This window comes from Periplaneta americana, chromosome 16 (genome assembly GCF_040183065.1).
Source record: "Periplaneta americana isolate PAMFEO1 chromosome 16, P.americana_PAMFEO1_priV1, whole genome shotgun sequence".
NCBI classification, from domain to species: Eukaryota; Metazoa; Arthropoda; class Insecta; order Blattodea; family Blattidae; genus Periplaneta; species Periplaneta americana.
In genome coordinates this window covers 84,294,439-84,318,634 of record NC_091132.1, presented here as the reverse complement: position 1 = coordinate 84,318,634, position 24,196 = coordinate 84,294,439, and the positions used below count along the sequence as shown (strand labels likewise).

General features: G+C 35.2%; 1 protein-coding gene across 3 annotated transcripts in view; it reads right to left on the bottom strand.

Moving 5' to 3' along the window:
• LOC138716546 (facilitated trehalose transporter Tret1-like) overlaps positions 1 to 24,196 on the bottom strand; it is a 277,647-nt gene that overhangs the window by 73,014 nt on the left and 180,437 nt on the right. For all 3 annotated transcript variants that reach the window (XM_069849703.1, XM_069849704.1, XM_069849705.1), the window contains one exon: positions 11,622 to 11,721. In XM_069849703.1, the coding sequence (XP_069705804.1) occupies positions 11,622 to 11,717 (96 nt within the window). In that variant the 5' untranslated portion in view covers positions 11,718 to 11,721. The remainder of the gene's footprint in view (positions 1 to 11,621; positions 11,722 to 24,196) is intronic.

The window sequence follows — 24,196 nt, the reverse complement described above, 5'->3', positions numbered from 1 at the left end:
CTAATCTACTGTCTGCCTTTTTATATCTACCTCCCCGCCTGAAAGCTCTTTCTGCTCGTCTGTCCATCCGTCATAGACCTATATCTCTGTGTCAAACTACGTACTTGTTTATCTTTCTGACTTGCTGTTAGTCTATGTTTTTCCTCCGTTTCTCGTTACTGGTACTTATTTTTATTTCTTTCTCTTGATCTCATAATTTCGATTTTTGTCCTGGAAAGAAACCAGCCCGAAATTAATACCACTGGAGTAAAATATTAGCTACTACAGAATTATTTACATCTAAAAAAGAGATGCGAAGAATTAAAACAACAGTTTGCTTTTATTGTATAGTTATTTTAAGGGGGTGATGGGTGAAATTTATATTTTCTACATTTTCCAAGCTACGTCCTTGATTTTTTTTACACATAATCACGATGTGATAGATAATGATGTCGTGAAGTTTCATTTCTGTGAGTGAATTAGTTTCCGAGTCATTAAGAAAATATTTTGAAAAATTTGCATATTTCAAAATGAAATGTGTTACTCAATTTTTCAGTAAAATGTTTGAAATTTTTTGTCCAAGATCAGTGGCATATTTAGAAAAAAAAAATCACGCATTAGTTTTCCTATATCTGTACTACAAAAGGGGGAGGAGAATTTTTTATAACAACTGCATATCTAAAAATAGACATATTCCATGTCACTATAAATATTTCAGTTTTTATTTCAAAAAGTATTCATTCAATCATAACATCCATGCGCTGTTTTCTTAACCATAGTAGGGTAAAGTTGCCTAATTCCGTGATACTCCTAATCCCGTGATACTTATCTTAAATTGTATGTCAGCCCAAGCTTTGCCGTTTGACCATAGCGCCAGACATTTTTCTCGAAAGAGTGCATCTTTCGCCTACTTTGAGACATCGTTGAACTTCTTAGAAGATACCCAATACCGTGACATTCAATGAAAATAACGTATCACGGAATTAGGAGTATCACGGAATTAGGCAACTTTACCCTATATAGAACATGCAGTAAACATTTCATGCTCCTATCATCAAAATTGTAAGAGCCTTTAAACTTCGAACCTGACGAAATGTATTAAAAAAGAAGTGTGAGGAAACAGCTTGTAAAATTGGCATGGAATTGAAGTTCAAAGGTGCAGCTATTTATATATTACGTAATTTTTATACTTTTGAGCGCTGCAGAGCATTGAAACTTCCTTAACATGTAAATAAGACATAGCTGATTCATTTTTACAAGAAAACGAGAATACGATTTTTGACTGAAAATAACCAAAATTTCACCCGTCAGCCCCCTTAAGTCAAGAACACGAAGTGTGAAGCTTATTAAGTACGCTTTTCATCTCCAAATCATTTCATTCCTCTTATATTTGCATATCTTTCCAAGCATTTTATTTTCGTAAACAAAAATGTCTTCTTCGAATTCGTCTTTTATTTACACTTCTAGATATTTTACGTCCATAGTACCAAGTGTGGATCTTATTAGTAGACAGTGGATGCGAGATTACTTAAGGCAAAGTGAAGTTGTTTCGTATCAGAGTATATGGCACGTGCCGCGCCGTCCGTCTTTTGTGTACCTGGCGAGTACAGCAGCGTACAAAACGAAGGAACCCTGATCTGTTCATAGTAACATTGCAACGCAATGTGTGCAGTTGTGTTATCCTGCTCAAGTATTTAGTACGCGTTGAATATGTTGTGCTGATCCATTCACAATGGCAAAACGTTAAATTCGCTCAGAGATGCGAAATGCAATTAAGAAGTATGAGAGTGACATTTTATGTATTAAAGAAGAAAATATCGTGTGTAATGTATGTAAAATTGAGAAACATTGCAACAGTACATCGCACAGGAAATGCGTTGAAATGAAATTTGAGGAACCATCTACATCATCATCATTTAGTTGTGCGGGTCTAACGACATGTGCAACATGATGCTCAGTACAAATATTCCTCTAAAGAAATTGAGTGATCCTCATTTTAGAGGTTTTCTTCAGAAATTCTCTCGATACAAAAACTGTTTAAGGGATAGGCGAAGACGATTCAGCTTCGACAACTTAGGAGAATATATAGTCGTTTACTGCAACGTTGGTAATTGCATCAATGATGACGAGGACTGACCCTTGCAAAGTATGTATGTACTACAGGATGTTATTTTTCTTTTCCTTCTGACTGTACGGAGATACAGTAGCATGTTGACGTCGTCTGTTTACGTTTAAAACCTGTTCAGCCAATGGTCTGCATGAAAAAAATGAAACATATAGTAAATGTGCACCTACATTCAACGATGTCATCCCGCATACACTGTCTATTTATTAGTTAATTACACATGTTTTTTTTTCTATTATACTCCTATCGCATTTTTACTCTCGATTCACAGTTACGAATTGATGTTACGGCTTGCGACTTATGAGGGATTCATTCATTCATTTAGTGTTCTGCCCAAGGGCAGGTCATTCACTGCAAACCCAACTTTCTCCAATCTTTCCTATTTTCTGCCTTCCTCTTTGTTTCCTCATAAGATCCATATATCTTAATGTCGTCTATCATCTGATATATTCTTCTATCCCGAATTATTCTCCCGTTCACCATTCCTTCCAGTACATCCTTCAGTAGGCAGTTTCTTCTCAGCCAGTGAGCCAGCCAATTCCTTTTCCTCTTCCTGATCAGTTTCAGCATTATTCTTTCTTCACCCATTCTTTCCAGCACAGATTCATTTCTTATTCTCTCTGTCCAATTCACACGTTCCATTTTTATCCTTATCCACATTTCAAATGCTTCCATTCGCTTCTCTGCACTTTGTCGTAATGTCCATGTTTCTGCCCCATACAATGCCACACTCCATACAAAGCATTTCACTAGTTTCTTCCTTAGTTCTTTTTCCAGAGGTCTATTAAAAGCTTCCTTGGCCATTGCTATCCTCCTTTTGACTTCCTGGCAGCAGCTCATATTACAGCTTATAGTACATCCCAAGTATTCGAAGCAGTTCACTTGCTCTACTGCCTCATTTAGAATTCGCAAGTTTACCTTCTTATTCCTATGACCATGGTCTTCGTCTTATTTGTATTTATCTCCATCCCATATTGCTCACAGCTGTCATTTAGCTCCAGCAGCATATTCTTTAGTATCATTTCCTCTTCTGCTAACAACGCCATATCATCAGCAAATCTTATGCACTTTATTCTTCTTCCTCCTACTGTCACCCCTCTCATGTTCTGGTAACAGTTCTTTAGTAAATCCTCCAAGTAGATGTTGAACAGGGTAGGAGATAAAGGACATCCTTGACGTAGGCCTACTCCTCTCCCAATTTCACTTCCTTCTGACATTTCTTCTCCTGTCCTGACTTCGACTCGTTGTTCATATAAAGATTACTGAACAGTCTTCTCTCTTTCCAATCCATGCCAATTTTCTTTAGGATCCCCATCAGTTTATTCTAATCCACTCTGTCAAAAGCCTTTTCTAGGTCCACAAATACTACAAAAACTTCCTTATTCTTCTCTAGGTATCTTTCGCCTATTGTCCGTAGCAGTCCAAAGGGATAAGAACTGTTAATGTCGTTTCTTCGAAGTATGAACGGGTGTGACTGTGAAGAAGTGTGATTTAAAGACCTGTGATTTTGTCGCTGTGACAGGTTTGTTGCTGGTCCCGACTGCGACTGTAGATAAAAAAATCATAGCTCCGAGAAATCACCATCTCAGCCTGCTGTGTTTCTCATAGCGATGGCAACTGTTGTAAGTATATGCGGTCACATGTGATAGCTCCAAACAACTGAAAGTCAGAAGATTCATACCAACTTGAAGAACAAGATAACTGGCATCCAATTAATTACGTCCCACTCACACGGTTAACGTCGGCAACTTGGTCCTCAAGCTACGTCCTCACATCGCCGAATGCACTCGCTACATGATTAACCGAATCATTCGTAAGATAAGATAATAACTGCCTCCCATTGGAGGTAGCCCAGAAAGACTCAGTATACTCTCCTACATGAATTTTACAATATTAAATGTTTACATAAATTTTGCAGAAAGAAAATTAAAATAAACATAAATGAATTATAAAGTGAATAAAAAAAATTAAAAAGAGTGAATATGATGAATCAGAATTTGGCAAGAGCGTTTCAAAACTGAAGTTATGATGTCAGCAGTAAGTGTCTGTGGTAGTTCAAAAGTCTTCCTGTAGCTTTCAAAGAACTTGGGAATCACACCACGAGCTCCAATAAGAAGACCAATTACCTCAATGTCTTCAAGCTGGTATTTTGCTTTGAAGTAATCAACTGCTGGCAGATAAATGTTGATCTTTTCTTTATTGACATCATCCGGCTGGCTACTCCCCGTTTCAATCCTTATGGTAGGATCAATTATATATCCTTTCTTGGTAGTCTGGGAATACGCTATGAATATACGTGTCCACACATCGCGATAACACCTCTAACAGCGTGTTTGTTATTCGCTACGCTAATCAGTATTGTTGATATAATATCTACTTATGGCACTGGTACGCCAATTTAATTTTTAGAAGAGCGATAAACATAAACATCTGTCGGCTCGTGATGGGAAACATTCGTAATTGCCAAGAATCATCCGAACACAAAAATCACGCTGTGACAGAATCGTCATTATTTGTCATAGTGATATTTCCGGAGCTGTCACAGTTCGGAGCTGTGACGGTAAAACGGTGTCACACTCCACTTCTAGTGTAACGTCCGCCACGTATCTACGTGTGTATCACCGAAGCACAATGCTTTTATTCAGTAATTTGCTCTTTTTGTGAGTATGATGAAGTTAATATGTCACTACCCGACAGTTAATAAGCAGAGTGTAAGTTTTATATTGAAGCATTTTTCTAACACTATCACCGCATTAATTTTAACTTTATACTAAATCTATATTAGGATTAAGAATTGAACGGGTGACATCAGCTGCTTGTCGATGCGGATGACATGAATGTGTTAGGAGAAAATCCACATACTATTAGAGAAAACACGGAAATTTTACTTGAACCAAGTAAAGAGGTAGTTTTGGAAGTAAATCCCCGAAAAGGCAAATTATATAATTATATCTCGTGACTAGAACATAGTATGAAACAGAAATATAAAAATTGGAAATTCATCCTTGGAGGAGGTGGAAAGTTCAAATATCTTGGAGTAACAGGAACAAATATAAATGACACTCGGAAGGAGATTAAACGCAGAATAAATGAAGGGTTCAGAACCATAGTGGGCCAAGCGCCATTTACTAAAACCGTAGAAAACAAGGGTTAAAATGAAGTTATCACTATAATTCAATGGAAACATAAGTATAGCAAGTAATATAAAGTATACATATTAAAACTAAATGATGTCAATCCTAATTAAACTAGGGTATTCACTTAACTTTAACCCTTGCTTTTTCCGTTTTTAATAAATGGCGCTTGGCCCACTATGGCTCTGAACCCTACAAATATGGGAAATATCTTTTATTATTCGATTGAGAACCTTTTGTCGTCCAGTCTGCTCTCAAAAAAGCTTGAAGTTAGAATTTATAAAACAGTTATATTACCGGTTGTTCTGTATCGTTGTGAAACTTGAACTCTCATTTTGAGAGAGGAACATAGATTAAGGATGTTTGAGAATAAGGTTCTTAGGAAAATATTTGGGGCTAAAAGGGATGAAGTTACAGGAGAATGGAGAAGTTACACAACACAGAACTGCATAACCTGACATAATTAGGAACATTAAATCCAGACGTTTGAGATGGGCAGGGCATGTAGCACGTATGGGTGAATCCAGAAATGCATATAGAGTGTTAGTTGGGAGGCCGGAGGGAAAAAGACCTTTAGGGAGGCCGAGGCGTAGATGGGAAGATAATATTAAAATGGATTTGAGAGAGGTGGGCTATGATAGAGACTGGATTAATCTTGCTCAGGATAGGGATCGATGGCGGGCTTATGTGAGGGCGGCAATGAACCTCGGGTTCGTTAAAAGCCATTTGTAAATAACTAAATGTAGCTATATTTTCTGACTGCACAATCGCATCATATCTTTCCTCATTGCCCACACGTCTCCACCTAGCTGATCACTGCTAATCGCGTTCCTGACATTGGCCAACTCAACAGCTTGCAGTAGTACGTGCTTTTCCTAGGATCTTATTTTCACATACAATAGTGTCTTCTTAGAATCCGTCTTTTAGTTTACATTCGTAGATTTCCGCCAAGAGTCCGAGTGTGAATCCTATTACACAAGCTATTCTTTTCATCTCTAATCATTTCATTCCTCTTTCACCTGCATATCTTTCCAAGAATCTTATTTTCAAACATCCTCTACCTTTCATTAGAGCGAACAAGCAATTTCCCGGTATATTCAAATGAAGCAATAACTATATGCAGTATTATCTAACCTTCACTTTTTGAACGGGATAAAAAGGTAAAAGTTTAGACAGCACTTCACATGTTTTTGTATGCTCACGGAATATGAAGACAGCACTTTACTATAAAGTAGATATGTTAAGTCCACGTTTCGTCATTTTATCTGTTCGATTAAATTTAATACATTTAGAAAATTTCCACTCCGTCCTTGGTTTTTTACAACGTTTTCGTAAAGCGAAAAGACGAGTGTTTGAAATGAACCACGGGTCTATTTGTCCTCCACAAAAAAATTAGTTCTTGTTGTCACTTGATCTTAGTGGCAAGAATCACGGTTCGATTCTCGATTCTACATGTAAAGAACTCAATTTTCAGATTGGAGTCGCAATAACAGTGAAGGACTGCACTGTCGATAGGAGACCGCGTTTGGCTATTCCTTAACATAGCTGTACTATACCTACCGCAATAAAAGGATCGACTTCTCATGTTTCTAGTGAAGCACGTGGAAAATACAGAGCCAGAGCGTGGCGTTGCAGTTAGCAGCATTCCCTTTTCCATTAAGCCGGAGAAGACAGCAGGTGTGCGGGAAAATGAAGCAGAGATTTTGCGTTCATTACTGATAAGCGCGGAAATGTTTATAAAACGAAAACTGGGCTAAGGATATATGTGGCAACACCATCTTCACTTGCCTTGTAGCGCCTGAAAGGAGGGTGGTGGATCCAGTTTATATTGAGTGCACCAAGGGGATAACGGGTAGAAGGGAGTTAAAAAATAGTCACGGAGCTGCCAGAAGTCAGTGCTTTCCTTACGATAATAATACTGCTTAACTTGACTATTCCGTCTTCATTTGTTCATTAGGGTTTTGTTCTCGTTTAGACTTTTTCCTTTTAAGCTTATCTAGTGCCATGAGTCAGTGGTATGGCATAAGACAAATGACGAAAAGACATGAAACCTGCATAGGTATTTCATCAGCTTAGAGATCCCTTGCGCTAATACCTCTTGATTTCCTTTTTCTTGCCATTCCGTTATCACTGTTATAAAAAGTGAATGGTGAGGTTAATTGTATTGAGTTAATGCTTTGGTTTCATAATCGGGTAAAATATTTGAAACGTGTATCAGCATAAATACTTTACATTCTAGAGTAGCATTATTAAAATGGAAGACTATGTATAAAGTGTGATTTATTTGATGGATATTTGAAATGCAGAGGTCAACCGCCACAGGTGAAATTATGAGATGATAAACGATTAGAGATTACAGTGATATTTACGGGAGATGGTTGTGAAGAGTTGACTATTGTTTGAAGAATTTGCATCACTGTTGAGGTAAGTCAAGAAATTCCTCAATTAATACTAGAGCATTCAAAAAGTAATGGCAACATAGTTACTGTTTCACACTAAATTTATTTAGGTTACTTTTGATATTACATACTTCAAATAGCCTATAGTCTCCTACCATCTCAACAATTCGTTTCCAAATTCTCCATCTGCAGCAGCACTTCTAGATATCTCTCTCACTGATCAATCTAAAGCTCTTCGGATATCAACTCTTTATTGAAAGCGAATGCCTCGCTTCCAGTCAACTTGCAATAGTTCAGTATGGTAGGAATTCTCTCCCACAGGCTTCTTGTAATGTCCTAAATCTCTGAGTTGCACGTTTTTTCTCTTACAACTTGAATTTTTATGAAGCACCTTTGTACCTTTAGGGCTGTATTGTTTACTACAAATCAGAAACAGCCACTGTATTTACAAACTATGGTTACTTCGAGACTTTCAATATTGCAAATTTACGAAACAATGACGAAGTTTCAGTGGTCACCGCTAGGATCACTGATTTACAGCATTGTTGCCATTACTTATCGAATGCCCTAGGGACGCAGACGAAGCCAGGAGATACCTTTCATTCATAGTATCCTGCCTCAGGTAGGTCTTTCATTTCAAACCAGTAGTGTCTCGAAGATCAATGGAAAAACATAAGTACGATTCAATCTTTTTCACGTATTCCGCATGGTAGAGATGTTTTTGCTGTATTATTGACGCAGAAACATGCAACTCATCGTAACCAAAATAGGATTCAAGAGATAGGCCTGGTTTTCCCTTTCCTTGTCACCCATGAAAGCGAGCTTCTGCGTAGATCCGGAATGTTGGATGTTTCTGAATCTACATGTATTATATTATTAAAAAACTGGACAATCTAGCACGACAAATAAAATATTGGAAATACTATGTATGTATGAATGAATGAATGAATGAATGAATGAATGAATGTATAACTGGTGATCGGTGAGTTTTTAGGAGTATGGCGGATGAATGAATGAATGGATGGGATGGGATGGAAAGGTGGGTGGATGGATGGGTAAGTGTATGGATGGTAGAATGGTTTAGAAGTATGGGCGAATGGCAGTTGGTGAACGGATAGACTTATAAAGTCCAGAGCGAGTTCTGTGACAGCATATACTTCAGATAGACAGTATTTGATAAGAAGAGGGAATGTAAACCCGCAAGATTTATTTTAAGATGAATAGGACTGTAGGGACGATGTATCCGGGTAGAAACCCCAAGGCCAGTGTAACAATTATCCTCCTTTCTTAGTATCTCACATCAAGCGTCACGTAAAATAATTTAATTTGACCCCTTAATGCTAGACATCACGACTAGAGCAATTCTAATGCTGTTATACGGTACGATAATAATTAAGTCCCTTTAAGTAACGGATCTACAGTATGTATTTCTGTACTTCACCATAGTGTTTCAATATTTGTATTGCATACTCACTGCAATATGAAATGAATCCGACTCAAGCGAATAAATATTATACAAAGTGATGGTGAAGTGGTATATGAGCGAGGTTTCTGGAATCCAGTTACTAACAAATATGTTACTAGAAAAAATTCAAAACAAATTTCTAAAATGGTTATATTATATAATAATCGGTGGCGCTACAGCCCGTGAAGGATCTAGACCGACCAGCCGGCTGCTGCCCTCATGTCCACATGCCGAAGCAGAGGTGGACGATCACCCAACAAGAATGGAGGTATCGTGTGGTTAGCACGATGATCCTCCCAGCCGTTATAGCTGGCTTTCGCAACCGGATTTCGCTACCTATCGTAGCTCCCCAAGTGTATCACGATGATGGGTGAGCACCGGTCCCATACACTGGCCGAAATTTCATGAGAAAATTTCTTCCCCCATGAGGACTCGAACCAGCGCACATTCCGTAACGCGAGTCCTAGGCAAGATGCCTTAGACCACGACGTCACGGCGCGAGACGGTTATATTATATACTTTGTAATAATTATTCTACTTATGAAAGTTATGCTGCAATGCTTCAACATTTCCATTTTACTAGTTCGCAAATTAGACGAAATTGTCAATCTTTAAACGTTCTTTATAAAATTATTGGACTGTGTTAGTTTATTTTATTATATAACATTATATGCACCCAAACTTAATACAAAATTTAGAAATTATTTTTCATACCAAGGACAAATACTAACTCACACAAAAATTCCCCAGTTTCCCAAATGTTGCAATTATACAACAAATTATATCCTCATCCGAATGTTGATATTTTCAACATGAATTTCTCTAAATACAGAATAATTTACCTATCAATTTGAGAAAAATACCTGCATGTTGACTACTAATATAAAATAGTAGTCTTGATTATTCAATGAGGACGGCGGGACCTCATATATGAATATATTAATTTATTATTATATTTTGCAGAATATTATTATTAGTTAATTTCAAGCTACATTCACACGTTATTTTCAATTTCCTTTTTCCTTTCTCTCTTTTCTATTTTATTTCTGTTTTTAATAAGAGTATGTTTCTTCTCCTTGTTTGTGTTTGATAAATTATGTAAATTGTAAGTCTTGAACGTTGTAATTGGGCTCTGCCTGTTATGTTCATAAACAACTAAAATAAATAATAATTGTTTTTTCATTCATAGTATTCTGCACAAGGGCAGGTCTTTCACTAAGAGAAAGAAAATAATCCTAGTTATAGTACTTACTGTACTGTGGGTATTAATCAACTCAGGAAGAGTCTATTTAATGATTGGTGAAAAAGTTTGTCTCTCTATTATAATTTTTCAGGAAATTCAATCTCTTTTTTTAAGTAAGGTAAAGCATACTGCACAGCTGGCAACTCTACCAAGAGTATTATGTTACTTTCAGCATCACACTTGATAATGGAACTACGTATTTACTTTTTATAAGTTCAATCCTATAGTTTATGTTTGAAGTGTTATAGTTGGTTTAGCTTAGTGATAACTAGATTTCAGGTTTTTAGGCACTTAAAAACTAACTTTTGGGTACCTAAAATAGACCATGAATTTATCAAAATAAGCATTACAAACATAGATTTAGGCACCTAAAAATATAATATATTTCAAGCAGTTAAAATACTATTTTATGCAGCTAAAATGTAATCTCTATCCACATAAACTAGAGCTACAGTAACTATAACAATGCAATTAATTAGCGGGTATTAAGCATTACGGATACATTGACAATAACAGTGAAAACATATTGCGGTTAGAAACTTTATTTTTTGTAAATTATGAATACTGGTATGTAATTACGTAATTTTTAATGAATTCATCGGCCTCATTGTTCTAAGACTGCTAATACATAAGTGCTCATATTACAATTACATTAATTAATTTACCAATGTATTTACAATTAGCACATTATTCATAATTGGCATTGCAATATATAAACTTTTTTTCTAATTCTCTATTGCGGAATTTTGCTTTTTGTTTTTAGACAATCATTTAATAAGCGAAAAAATTCTTCCTAATGATACCAAAGCAATGGACGCACATTTAAATCTTGCAATATTTGCCATGCTGATTTCTTCAGGGGGAACTACATCCTCCCAAGTCATCACATTCCTATGATCTGCTCAAATGCTCAACAAAACCAGACACCTTCTAGGAATTTCTTCATTCCTACAACAAAACTATTACAGGATATTTGAACAATACCCACCCCACGATCCATTCAAAACTTTTTCTTTCACTGCTACACGAAAATTTCAAAATATATACGTAACAAATAGAAATATGCAATTTTAGGCTCTGAAACCTTACAAATAGGTATCAATGAGCAAAATAGGCATTTTTAGGTTTCATAAAACCGCTTTCAAACGTATATATTTTATATAAAATGTGAAGATATTTAACTAGTTTTTGTTTACCCCACAGAAAAAAATGGGCATTTAACCTAAAATCCGAGGTCTAGGGATAACCTAACTTAACAAGATACATATTTCGGTACCTGAGGCAGTGCTGTTCGAAATCGTCCGGCCGTCTTCACCGGTTCCTTCATTGTGGTTGTGTATTCATCGCCCTCAGACTGACTTGACTTCTCCATGTCCCTGAAAAGGAGTAAGAAACGCACATATTATAAATGGTCATGATAGTAATCTGTGACGAGTTAGTCCATAAAGGGCGGACCAGCCGACTACAGGCCTCACGTCCACATGCCTCAGCAGAGGTGAATGATATAATCAGTACAAGGGTAACGCATGGTCAGCACGATAATCCCCCAACAATAGTGGATTTTTGAAACCGGATTTCACTACCCAGCATAGTCCTCAAATCCATCACAATGCTGGGTGGTCATCAATCTCATACATTCATTCCTTCAGTGTTCTGCCCAAGGGCAGGTCTTTTACTGCAAACCCAGCTTTCTCCAATCTTTCCTATTTTCTGCCTTCCTCTTTGTCTCGTCATATGATCCATATATCTTAATGTCGTCTATCATCTGATATTTTTTCCCGTTCACCATTCCTTCCAGTGCATCCTTCAGTAGGCAGTCTCTTCTCAGCCAGTGACCCAGCCAATTCCTTTTCCTCTTCCTAATATGTTTCAGCATCATTCTTTCTTCACCCACTCTTTCCAACGCAACTTCATTTCTTATTCTGTCTGTTCACTTCATACGTTCCATTCTTCTCCATATCCACATTTCAAATGCTTCTATCGCTTCTCTTCACTTCGTCGTAATGTCCATGTTTCTTCCCCATACGATGCCACACTCCATACAAAGCACTTCACTAGTTTCTTTCTTAGTTCTTTTTCCAGAGATCCACAGAAGATGCTCCTTTTTCTATTAAAAACTTCCTTCGCCATTGCTATCCTCCTTTTGACTTCCTAGTAGCAGCTCATGTTACTGCTTATAGTACACCCCAAGAATTTGAAGCTGTCCACTTGCTCTACTGCCTCATTTAGAATTCGCAAGTTAACCTTCTTTATTTTTCTTCCTATGACCATGGTCTTGGTCTTATTTGCATTTATCTTCATCCCATACTGCTCACAGCTGTGTCCCATGCACTGGCCCAAATTTTATGAGGAAATTTTATTTCAGCGTTCATTCCATAACTCGAGTCCAGACATGATGCACTTTTTTTTTAATTTGAAAATCAATTTACTCATAAACATTAGTCATGACTAGAGGGCGGATCTGAGTGCGGTTAGAAAAAGAAACAGGTTAGGCGCGACGCGAGCAGTAGCAACACAGTCCATGCACACTGTTGTGAACCAGGGTATAAATACCCTGTAATACTTACTCCATTGGTCTATGATCTACGATCTTCTGAGAAAATATTTGAGAAATATTGTAACGCGTTATAAAAGCCTCGAGAAGGCAGTTAATAAATTGAGAATAATGTATTGTCTGACAGGGAGGGAATTAGCTGACATAGCTATGAACTCTGGTCATACGCCAGAAGACGATGTCACTCACGTAGACACGAATCACATTCTTCAATAAGTGTATTCATTCATGCCACGTCAAAGTAAGGTCACAGTCTAGCATATATAGTCACGAAGCTTGAGTTGTTGAGAGTACTAGGAATAATAGACTGTGCCGGTTCTATTTCGCATTGTCTGTGATAAGGCGATAGTAGCGATCCTAGTGGTTAGCAACTATCTATGGATGCATATTCCCTACGTATCGAGCTTCGTGACTGTATATACAGACCGATTATTAGTCCTGACAGCTCATCGACGCGAAAGAGGGGAAGTAATAGGAGGAGTGTGGAGAGTTCCGGAGTAGAGATAAGGGCGAACGGTGGTAAAGGAATGCAGTACACCTTAATTGTACTGGAAACATACCACTCTACTGCACGCATGACATCCGATCTCTTCTAAGACAGGCGAGTGAATAACCCTAACACCCCTTGGCGTAACTAAATAGACTCGCCTGACCAAGGCGCACATTGGCTGCGACTGTCAGGACTAAATAATCGTACTGCACTAGAATGTGGTAAGGTCGACACGTATGATTGTATTTAATTATAATTGGCTACCGATGATGGAATGTTAACAGAATTATTTTCCTGAGCGGAATTGTATTGTTTCACTTATAACGTTATTGCTGTTAAAGATAATCCAATGTACTAATTCGTACTGTCGTAATACTGAAGACACTATGATTTTTCTTAAGGGATAAACGTCTTAAGAGTACTTTGCCGATTGAAGGTGGGATGCGGTTGTTGAGAATACAAAAACCCGTTGCTTCAAATTGCGTGGAGGATTGGATCACATTTTATTATTGTACTATTATTAGGTTTTTGACAAATATGGATTGCAGAATATACAGTATTTCAATAAAGTTCGTGGATTAGAGTTGAGATGATGAAGCAGTTGTGAGGTTAAAGTTGAGTTAAGTTCGGCTTTTACTTTTTTTTTTATTGTATGTTGTCTTTAGTTTTTATTTAGATCCAATTTTTGTTTTGTAATTTATTTAATGGGTTTTATTCTTGTTTGAGAAATTATGGCATCAGGTGTTGTACACAAGAATGAAGATAACAGATAGGCTACTTTTTGTAAGCGATTCATCATGTTAGCACAGTCTAGTCACGAAGTTCAAATTGTAGTAAATATGCATCCATAGATAGTTGCTAACCACTAGGATCGCTACTATCGCCCCATTACAGGCAATGCGAAATAGTATCGGCACAGTCTACTGTTCCTAGTACTCTCAACAACGCAAGCTTCGTGACTGTATATACTATATCGTATATAGCCTACAAAAGTATATATAGTATATACAAAAGTCAATAAATAAAATATAGTTTTGTTTGTAATTAATTGAATCTTGCATCTGAATTAAGAAAGTTAGCATAACAAGTAAAACAAGTGATATTAGCTAAATTAAGTATGATGAGTAAAATTAGCTGAACAAGTAAAATGTTAAGATAAGTGTAAATAAAGTACAATAAATCTTTTTACATTATAAAATGTGTATTATAATGGTGGTGTCAGAAATTCTGATAAGTTTGAGTTTGGTCTTTGGTGGGAGTCTAATGCAGTGGTCATCCATTTTGCAAGCCATCCGACTGAAGTTGTCGCGCGTAACAAAAATTGGTGTTCAGAAATGAGACGCCATAACAATTTGGTGTCAGAAAAGCAAAGCGACATAACACATACTAACCTTGCGGACCAACTTACACAGATTCGCCCTCTAGTCATGATATTAAAATCGTTTTTAACTTTAGGCGCTCTACTATATAGCCTGTGGAGTTTTGTACGAGAATGCTAAATCTTTATATGCGCAGGAACTTCTCAAATTGTCTGAGAAATATTTTGTGACTTAACTTTACAGTAGCTGAAATGCAGAGTCATCTCTGAACACGTTCCATTTCTAGCAGTCTATAATCGTCCCGAAAACATCTTGGAGCATGCTTGTTTTATTGACCTCAGGCCCTCGTAGATTCGATGTTTCATTTGCTTAGCACCAGAGCTAATATTTGCATTTTTTCGGCAGATTAAGACTTTAAGACAAAAGGCTATTTCCTGCACAGTATAAAGTATGAACCGTAAGTAATGTCATTAATTTCAGGGGTTTATTCTTTGAGATATTTCAAACAAAAAATTAAAACCAACTTTGATAGTTTTGCTTCCTTTTCGAGATAAAAATTGTTTTATATGAAACATTCCCTAGCGTGTTTTGGAAAAGGCATTAATTTAATCCCCTATATGCTGTCAATTTAAGAGAGCAGTGTATTATGATAATAAATTATTGAAAGAATTGTAGTTATGTTCATCAAATATGCAGAAATATGATCCAAACAAATATAAGTTTCCGTTCTAAAAAGGAATTTTAAAAGGTTACATTTGTTCGGATCAAATTTCTGCACATTTAAAGGACACAACTAAAATTATTTCTATCATTTATTATCATAATGTGTCTTGGTAGGTGAGCTACTCTCTGCCAAGACGTTGCCACTTGCTCACATTGTGCAATGACTTGAATTTAGAAGTTTTAAAAATTAAATTTACGCGAAAACCATGCACGCTATTAAAATATGCCAGAGGGATAAATTATTCTTTATTAGATTTCCTATCGATATGAAAAAAATTCACAATCCTACTCGCAATAGTTACCGAATAAGAGATTGTTAAACATTTGGGGAAAAAAGACTCTTTTCTGAAAAAACTATTAACTTTCCACCAATATGTTATTATAGTTTTTTTGTTACATACAACATGAACTATTCGCTCTGGAAATCTGCAAGGCTATTTCACTTTCACCTTGTATACACACTGTATAAAATCCAACGCTAGAGAACGAAATTCCAGATCTTATTAACTGCAATTATACAAGCAGTACTACCTCATTCACAATAAATTCAAAGAGGAAATAATTTCATGCTGTATTGCTTTCAATGACGTTGTAGGCCTAATTTTTGTTATGCAGAGGACGAAATAAAGACTGTGTTGTAGAATAATGAATACTTCTCAGTAGATTGCAGGTTATTAAGTACTCTGTAAGATTTGTTAAGAAAGGCGGTATGATGGGAGACGCCTTACAATCCTTGACGTCTGCTGAACCTAAAATGCATAATAACGATTCACAGTTTGTAATGGAAAACATTAAAAGCCCATCAGTACAAGATAGCTATATTACAACAGTTGACTTACAGATGATCGATTGTCGTGGGTACTACCAAAGATAATACGCACCGTTAGCCGGAAGACTAGATCAGCGATGGGGAAAAAGGGTGGAACGAACATAAGCAGCAACTTACTCACTCCACATCTAAAACAGCAAGGTCAGACGTATTTCGTTTGATTGTTTACAAGGCGAGTCCAAAGCTGTGCAGTGGCGTAACCCAGTAGAAACGCGATGTAATAGTTGTGTTATACTCCTGACCTAAACTAATAAGGTGCTGATAAATGTTAATAGAACGAAACAAGCGTTTATATTTGAGCAATTAAAATGTATTTACATAAATAGAACGAAAATAATAATTGTGTTACTTCATTCGGTAAACAGATCGAATGAGTAATGAACAAAGTAAATAGAATGCAAATACTTTTCTTGCAACAGATGAACCGATAGCACGAATAATTAACAAATATATAAATAAAGTTACAAAAGAAACAACAATATAATAATAATAATAATAATAATAATAATAATACTTTATTGCCAGAACAAAGATACACATTGATTTTTTTAACATAAAATACTCTAGCAGCCCCAGAAAGAGTAAGTTACATACTCGTGCTCAGGGAGTATTTCACATAATGTTAAGACATTTTTATTAAATAACAGAGTAAAAAGTAAAAAAGAAGAAGAGAAAAACACAGATATTACAATAATTGAACTTTAAATTATCTCTGTTAACAGCAATTTTTAATTGATTTCTTTTTAAATAAGCGGCATTAGCAAATTGTATGTTTAGGAATTTAGCTATTACCATGTTATAAAACCTGAGGCCGAAGTTGTTACTCCCTTCCGAGAACACCTAAATTTCTCTACTATATGTTTTGAGAAAAGGTAACTAACACGAAGTATATATGTTGCTAAAGAAACTGAAGCTCGCTCGTCTTTAGTTTTTAATGAATGTTTTAATTCTTCCAATTTCTGATCCTATTTAAAAAGGACATAAATTAGCGTTTAATCTGTGAAACTACTACACAAAACTGTCACGATACTGTAATATCAGGATTTCTCTTATAACACTGTCACCACGATAAAAATACAAATTCATATATTTATCTGCCAAATTCTTCTCACTATAATTCTGTTCATGGAGGGATTTAAAATGCCGGAACACACTAAATAAGGAGCAGAATACCTCCTTGTTGCCCAACGAACACAATGCTTTGTTGTTTCGAGGAACACAAAGGTACTTATATTCTCATTCGTCTTTGTAAATGTATCTATGTATCTTTTTACTTTGCTGTGGGACATGATTCCACCACTGATACTCGCAGACTTGTGGTCGCGATTTGGACAGAAACAGATATAGGAATGAGTAGTCTGCTAGCTAGCAGTGGGAGGGGTTCAACTATGACTGAGGGGAAGGGAACACACTGTGCTACTTTTCCCCATCGCTGAACTAGATTATCGATTATCTACGAAGAAGATCCGAATTAAAATCTCTGGAAGCCAAGTGAAATTTTTTACGGTCAAACAAGGTTTCGGGACAGGTTTTCTCGAAGTACCTCAGTTTCCCCTGCTATTGTTACACCATTTTTCCCATAAATATTATTGTAATTCACAAAATAAAACATACTGACAACGTCGCACTGTCACTGTGACCTGCCATATAATTATAACACGCAGACGAAATAAATTACCCGACTATGAGAGATACACACGGACTTAGTCCAATGAACCTATTATTCCAACTGGAATAATTTTGTTTTTGGTTCAACATATAAAATTATAAAACTTGCATAACAAATTCGTAGATAGTAGGCCTAATATATTGTTATTAATGACATAACTTTGCAACGATGAGTATTTTCAACAAATCATAAATATATTGGAACTTTATATTTCATTTTTGGTGTTAAAAGAACTATTCTAAAAATAATTCATAATTAAAATCATTCAAATAAATAAATAAATATATATATATATATATATATATATATATATAATAAGACCAAAACAATAAATTCAAAATTTAACAAAATTGTCTAACAAAAGTTTTAGAAGTATTATATATATGGAGTTTAAATTCAATGCACTTAGGGATGTCACACACACTTTTGAATAATAGTAATCAGTCAACGGCGTAGCTCAGGCTGAAGTGCGTTTGCCTGCTGCTTCGGAGTTGCGCTCAAACGTGGGTTCGATTCCTGCTTGGGTTGATTATCTGGTTAGGTTTTACCGAGCTTTACCCCAACCATAAGGCGAAAATCAGGTAATTTATGGCGAATCCTCGGCTTCATCTCGCCAAATACCAACTCTTATCACCAATTCCATCGATTCTAAATAACCTAGCAGTTGGTACAGCGTCGTTAAATAACCAAGTACTAAGAGAAGATCGTAATCATATCCACGCCAATCACTCTTTGCGCTTAGAAATTCAACACACCCTACCTCAATTTAATGTCGGCGATGATGACAAGAAGAAGAAGAAGAAGAAGAAGAAGAAGAAAAAGAAGAAGAAGAAAAAGAAGAAGAAGTAGAAAAGAAGATGATGATCACGGTGATAGTGATCGCGTTGGTTATGATACAATATTTTGGAACTTAGCCTAACTCTAAAGTAAGCATTAAATATGTTTGATAACTGATAAGACAACATTTGCACTATAATAAAATTATGGGAAGAAAGTCTTACACAACATTAGATGTAATCAGTTTTGAAACAGCTGTTTTTTTTCTATTTATTAAAAAGTTGATGCTACATGCTAATGACATTGAGGCCATGCTAATGACTCAACCCTTAATTCTAATGATGAAACTTAGTAGAAAACCTGAAGCCTAATATAAACCAACCATGCAAAGAAATTACTTCATTTTTTTTAATATTCATATGATTCGTAACTAGGCTCTGTGTAAATACATAGAAATTGTTACTATCAATGTACTAGCAAATGTCATTTAACTTTAATTTAGTTTGTTTAATTTTGACTAATAACTTGTAAAAATATAAATCACACATGCTTCAATAAAAACTAAATATCATTAGAATGGCAAAGCATCTTTGAAATGGACAAAATACATCCATGCCAATGACAAAGTAGTCATCTTTGATTTGCCTCTTCTAGAAATTAGGTTGTACTTCCCCAAGTTTGGGCTCTTGACATTGAATATTTCAATAAGTAAATGTATTATGTTATCAAAATTTTACTATTATTACACTGAATTATACATAGTCCATGCTAATGGCAATCGATTTGCATTCTAACCTCAGTTTCTGAAGAGAAATATTTGTAGAAATATCAGTCTCGCAATTTTTATCTACAACACACTGCTACTCACTGTAGCTTGGATCAGTACTAGCACACATACTACAGTATTAAAGCAAAGAAAAAAATTCCCTTTCTTCCCTATGGTGAAATTAGAACTTGAGGGGACAAAGTATAATATCCCTTCGTTGCTTTTTTATTGATGGAAAAATTACTCTTTATAACAAATAGTAATTATTATAGCTATAAACATACGTTTACTTCAGAAAAATAACATAACATTTGGGAAAATATTTCATTTGATCTTCAACAGGCCATATGAAGGACATTTATGTTAATGACAAATTGCATATATAATATTTTTTCCTTCCTATTTTGCAGTAATTTTCCAAGACAACTTAGAAGAAACTCAAGGGGTGTAGATCTTCTTTACGGAAATTATTTAAAATGTCTCTGCCAGCACATTAAACAGTTTTAAGGGGTTAAGTACAACTTACAGCAGTAAAATTCTTAAAATATTCGACATTTTTTCCTCTATTACTGTATCTTGTACAATAATGAAAATTAGTATGTGTTAGTTGGGAGACCGGAGGGAAAAAGACCTTTGGGGAGGCCGAGACGTAGATGGGAGGATAATATTAAAATGGATTTGAGGGAGGTGGGATATGATGATAGAGACTGGATTAATCTTGCACAGGATAGGGACCGATGGCGGGCTTATGTGAGGGCGGCAATGAACCTTCGGGTTCCTTAAAAGCCATTTGTAAGTAAGTAAGTATGTGTAAAACACTGTCCTTCTGCTATATGAAAAAAATACTTTTACGATTAAAAAATTATTAAAAATTATTAATATATATATATATATATATATATATTTTTTTTTTTTCAAAATTCAAATTGGTGGCAGTTCACTGTGCAGTGATGAAGCGTTTCCCTCATAACTCAAAAACTATCCAACATTCTGTGATGAAATATTTTTTGTGTATTTATGCATGTTATACCTAATATGATGCAAACTCACTTCTCTACCTTTGATAGATTTCTGATAAAAAAATAAATTCTTAAAAAAAATAGTCAAATATCAGTAGGCTATTTTCTTCTAACACAAAATTAAAAAAAATATATTATTTATTAAGGAATGTAATTGAAAGAGCATGATATTGTAAACTTGAGTTTCAGCAATAAAATAAAAGAGAGAGAACACGAAAATGTTAACAAGTTTATGAGTTATGAGGGAACTACACAGTGAACTGCCACTATCCTGAATTTTGAAAAAAAAAAAAATAATTTTTTTAAATGGTAAAAAATATTTTTTTCATAATATATAGTAAAAGGATAGTGTTATACACATACCAATTTTCATTATTGTACAAGATACAGCAATGGAGGAAAAAAATGTTAAATATTTCCAAACATTTTACTGCTGTAAACTGTACCTAACACCTTAGGCCTAAGGAGTCGAAATATGAAACTGTCGCCTAATTGAAAATCACTCGTATAGATTAATTTTACTATACTGCATAACTTTACTTACGTGTGGATAAACTGCAGGATGCACTTTAAGAAATGAAATAAACATTATAATCGTTAGATAATAACTTTCGATCTTCAGCATAAAGAGAAAATGTAAATACAATTTAAATACAAAGTAATTAAAATACTCGACTGAATTCTGTAGGATAACGCGAAAACATCTTGCTGAATATGTTTAGAATATACTGGATAATAGCTGCTTAATTAAAGAGAAGACAGAAGACGAAGAATAAGTATGTAAATAAACATTTTTTTTAATGTGTCTATACTGTATTATACCATTTTCTCATATACCTATCTCTGGGCTGCATGGGTGAACTTTTTAAACAGTTTTCAACAAATATTTATACTATTTTTGTCAAATAAAAAAGAATATAAATATAATGACTTTACAGTATATTTACAACGTCAAATTTCCTATTACAGACTTTCATAATTGATTCAGATGGAGTGTGTGTACAATGATGTAAAAAGTGACAGTGACCTGTGAAAAATGCCATCGGTATAAAAATTCGCATGTGGGTTCCTGGAACGGACAGGAAGCGGCAGTTGAAGCAACAGTCACGCACCGACTGACTTGCTATTATAATTATTGTGATGAAACACTGGCTCTCCGAGATTTATAGGGCATAAGTTCATGCACTTCATTGCGGTCAACCATTCAGACAGGCTGTCTCTTCATCAGGACTAAACTAATTTCCACTGTTGCCAACATATCGCCCTACAATCTCGCTAACTTTTCAACAAAAAGTAGTTAAATCTCTCCAGAGTTTGTTAAAATATCCCCATAAATTTCGCTAAACATTAATAATAAATATCACTAAATAAAAATAAGAAAAACCTACATATGCGGAGAAAAATATAATTTCCTCGTTGTCACCCACTTCTGCGGAGTCTGGTTGTATTGTTGAGGTGGAAGGTGTGGGAATAGCTGATTGTGAATACACTGCACTTGATCCAATCACTGACACTACACTTTCTGGCAAATTGTAAGTGAGGAAATTTTCACCTAAGCGTTTTCAGGCTACAATTTTTTCGTAAAACCTAACACTTTTTAAACATATATTTAAATATATTAAAACCAGTAAAAACTACAGTCTCATTTGCTTCACAAGAACTGTCAGCACAAAATTACAAAACTCAATTGCCTTGGATCGTTTCGGAGTGGACAATCTCCACGTTACGGGGAAGAACAAAATTGCATGCTCGCGACACTTCACGTGTCAATCAAAGTTGCCACCGTTTATGGGTGTTGGAGCAGTAGCATTGAGAGAGAGACTTGACATTGAATCAGCATCTTTCATCCCTGATCACTGATCACAAATATATGAGATCAGGGCTTTCACATATGAATCATTAGACTACTCAGTCATGCACCCATACCTCTTCTAAAACTAAGAAGTGCATGACTTTAGTTGAATGATTTAAATTAAAAAAAGACAGAAAAAAGTGGAAGAACATAAAAATCAGCAAAAAAAGTCGCTAATCGTATTTTACAAAATTTGTTGCCGAGACTGATTCAAATTTCCCTAGATTTAGCGACTTATCGCTAAATATGGCAACAATGCTAATTTCTTGGGAATAATAAAAATAGAGTATTAGAAGAATTAAATGTGTTTAATTACCTGGGGTGTCAGTTATTTTATGAACATGAAAATAATTTCCAGACCAAGATATTTAAGTTTAAGTAATAACAGAGGACCCTTTTAAATTCGAACTCTAAGGAGAATTTGAAAAAAAATTCGAAATATCCAAAGTTTCAATTAACCAGAAAATTGCATATTTTCCAACATTCATATCAATAGGGAGAGTTCGTTCAGTTCAGGACACTGATGCTGGGTTGCAAGAAAAATACCTATAAATAATTTATTCCTCCATTAATTAGTGGATTGTCGGGTTGCAGAAGAGAAATTTAACGGGCCACTACTTATTGGATCGTTAACCAAGCATCTTTGGATTTCACAAGTGTCGCAATAGGACGTGAATGAATAAAAAGTGAACATCAGCTGCTTGACTGATGTGAGAAATTAATTTTATTGTTGTCAAAATTTGCAATAAATTTAGACTAATACGAACCTGAAAGAAATCAGGAACAGAAGATTCAGTGAGAAACTACACACAAAATATCGCATGCCTGAATCTCATACAGGTAACATGATGAATCAAAATATATAAACTACTCGCCAAACATAAAATATACATAAGATGGCTGTCCAACTGAGGAATAAATATTATTATAGGAGGGAAATCAGATCTCTGCATTAGTGAATCCTTTAACGGACCAATAACACTAAAGATGTTTCTTGCAACGCGTCTTTCAAACTTATTGGTCCGTTAGCAGCTAACGAAGGAACAAATGCGTTCTTACAACCCACCATGAAAGTTTTTCTCTAAAAAATCAATTATTATACTAACTTTATTTTTCCTTTAACATTATATTAACAAATCATCTATTATTTTTAATATGGACACTTCAAAAATGAATCTCAAAAATGCTGCAAAGAAATAAACTGAAAATAAATTTTGCATATATTTTGAAATGGAGAACAGTACCGGACATATTTTAATGCTGACAATAATCGCATTCCTAGTTGTCCAATGTTTTCGAAACACTGGCAAAAACTTCGTGAACCCACATTTTACAAGAAGAGCATTGGATCGAGTCTTCATTACGTGTTTCTCCGCACAAAATGCGAACAGTTTCAATATCTTAAAGATAATAAAATTGTGTGTTTCTTTCTGCTTATATGAAATTTTCTTTCATCCGGTTTTTATCTCCCTTTCGATGGATTAGGATTAGCTTCTGACATCATTTATGTTCTATAAATTACAAAACATTAAATTGAATTACGAAAAAATATTTACAGTGAGAGTAGAAAGTATTGATACACCTAAAGCAAGTTACAAAAATTGTGCATTAATTACGCATGCACGTGATATTTGGTGAAAACGTGAAACGAGTATAATCTCTTACACTTTATTTGATTGAGTCTTGAAGTAGGAATGAGACAATTTTGAAAGAAATTTTGGTTTAGAATAGAAGAATCCGAAATGGCAGAAATACACACAAAAAGTAATGATACAATACTACGTTTCATTAAATAGCAAGTGTACGTGCAGTCGAGTGGGGGTGGTTCTGGTAACGTTGTATTGTATTGTATT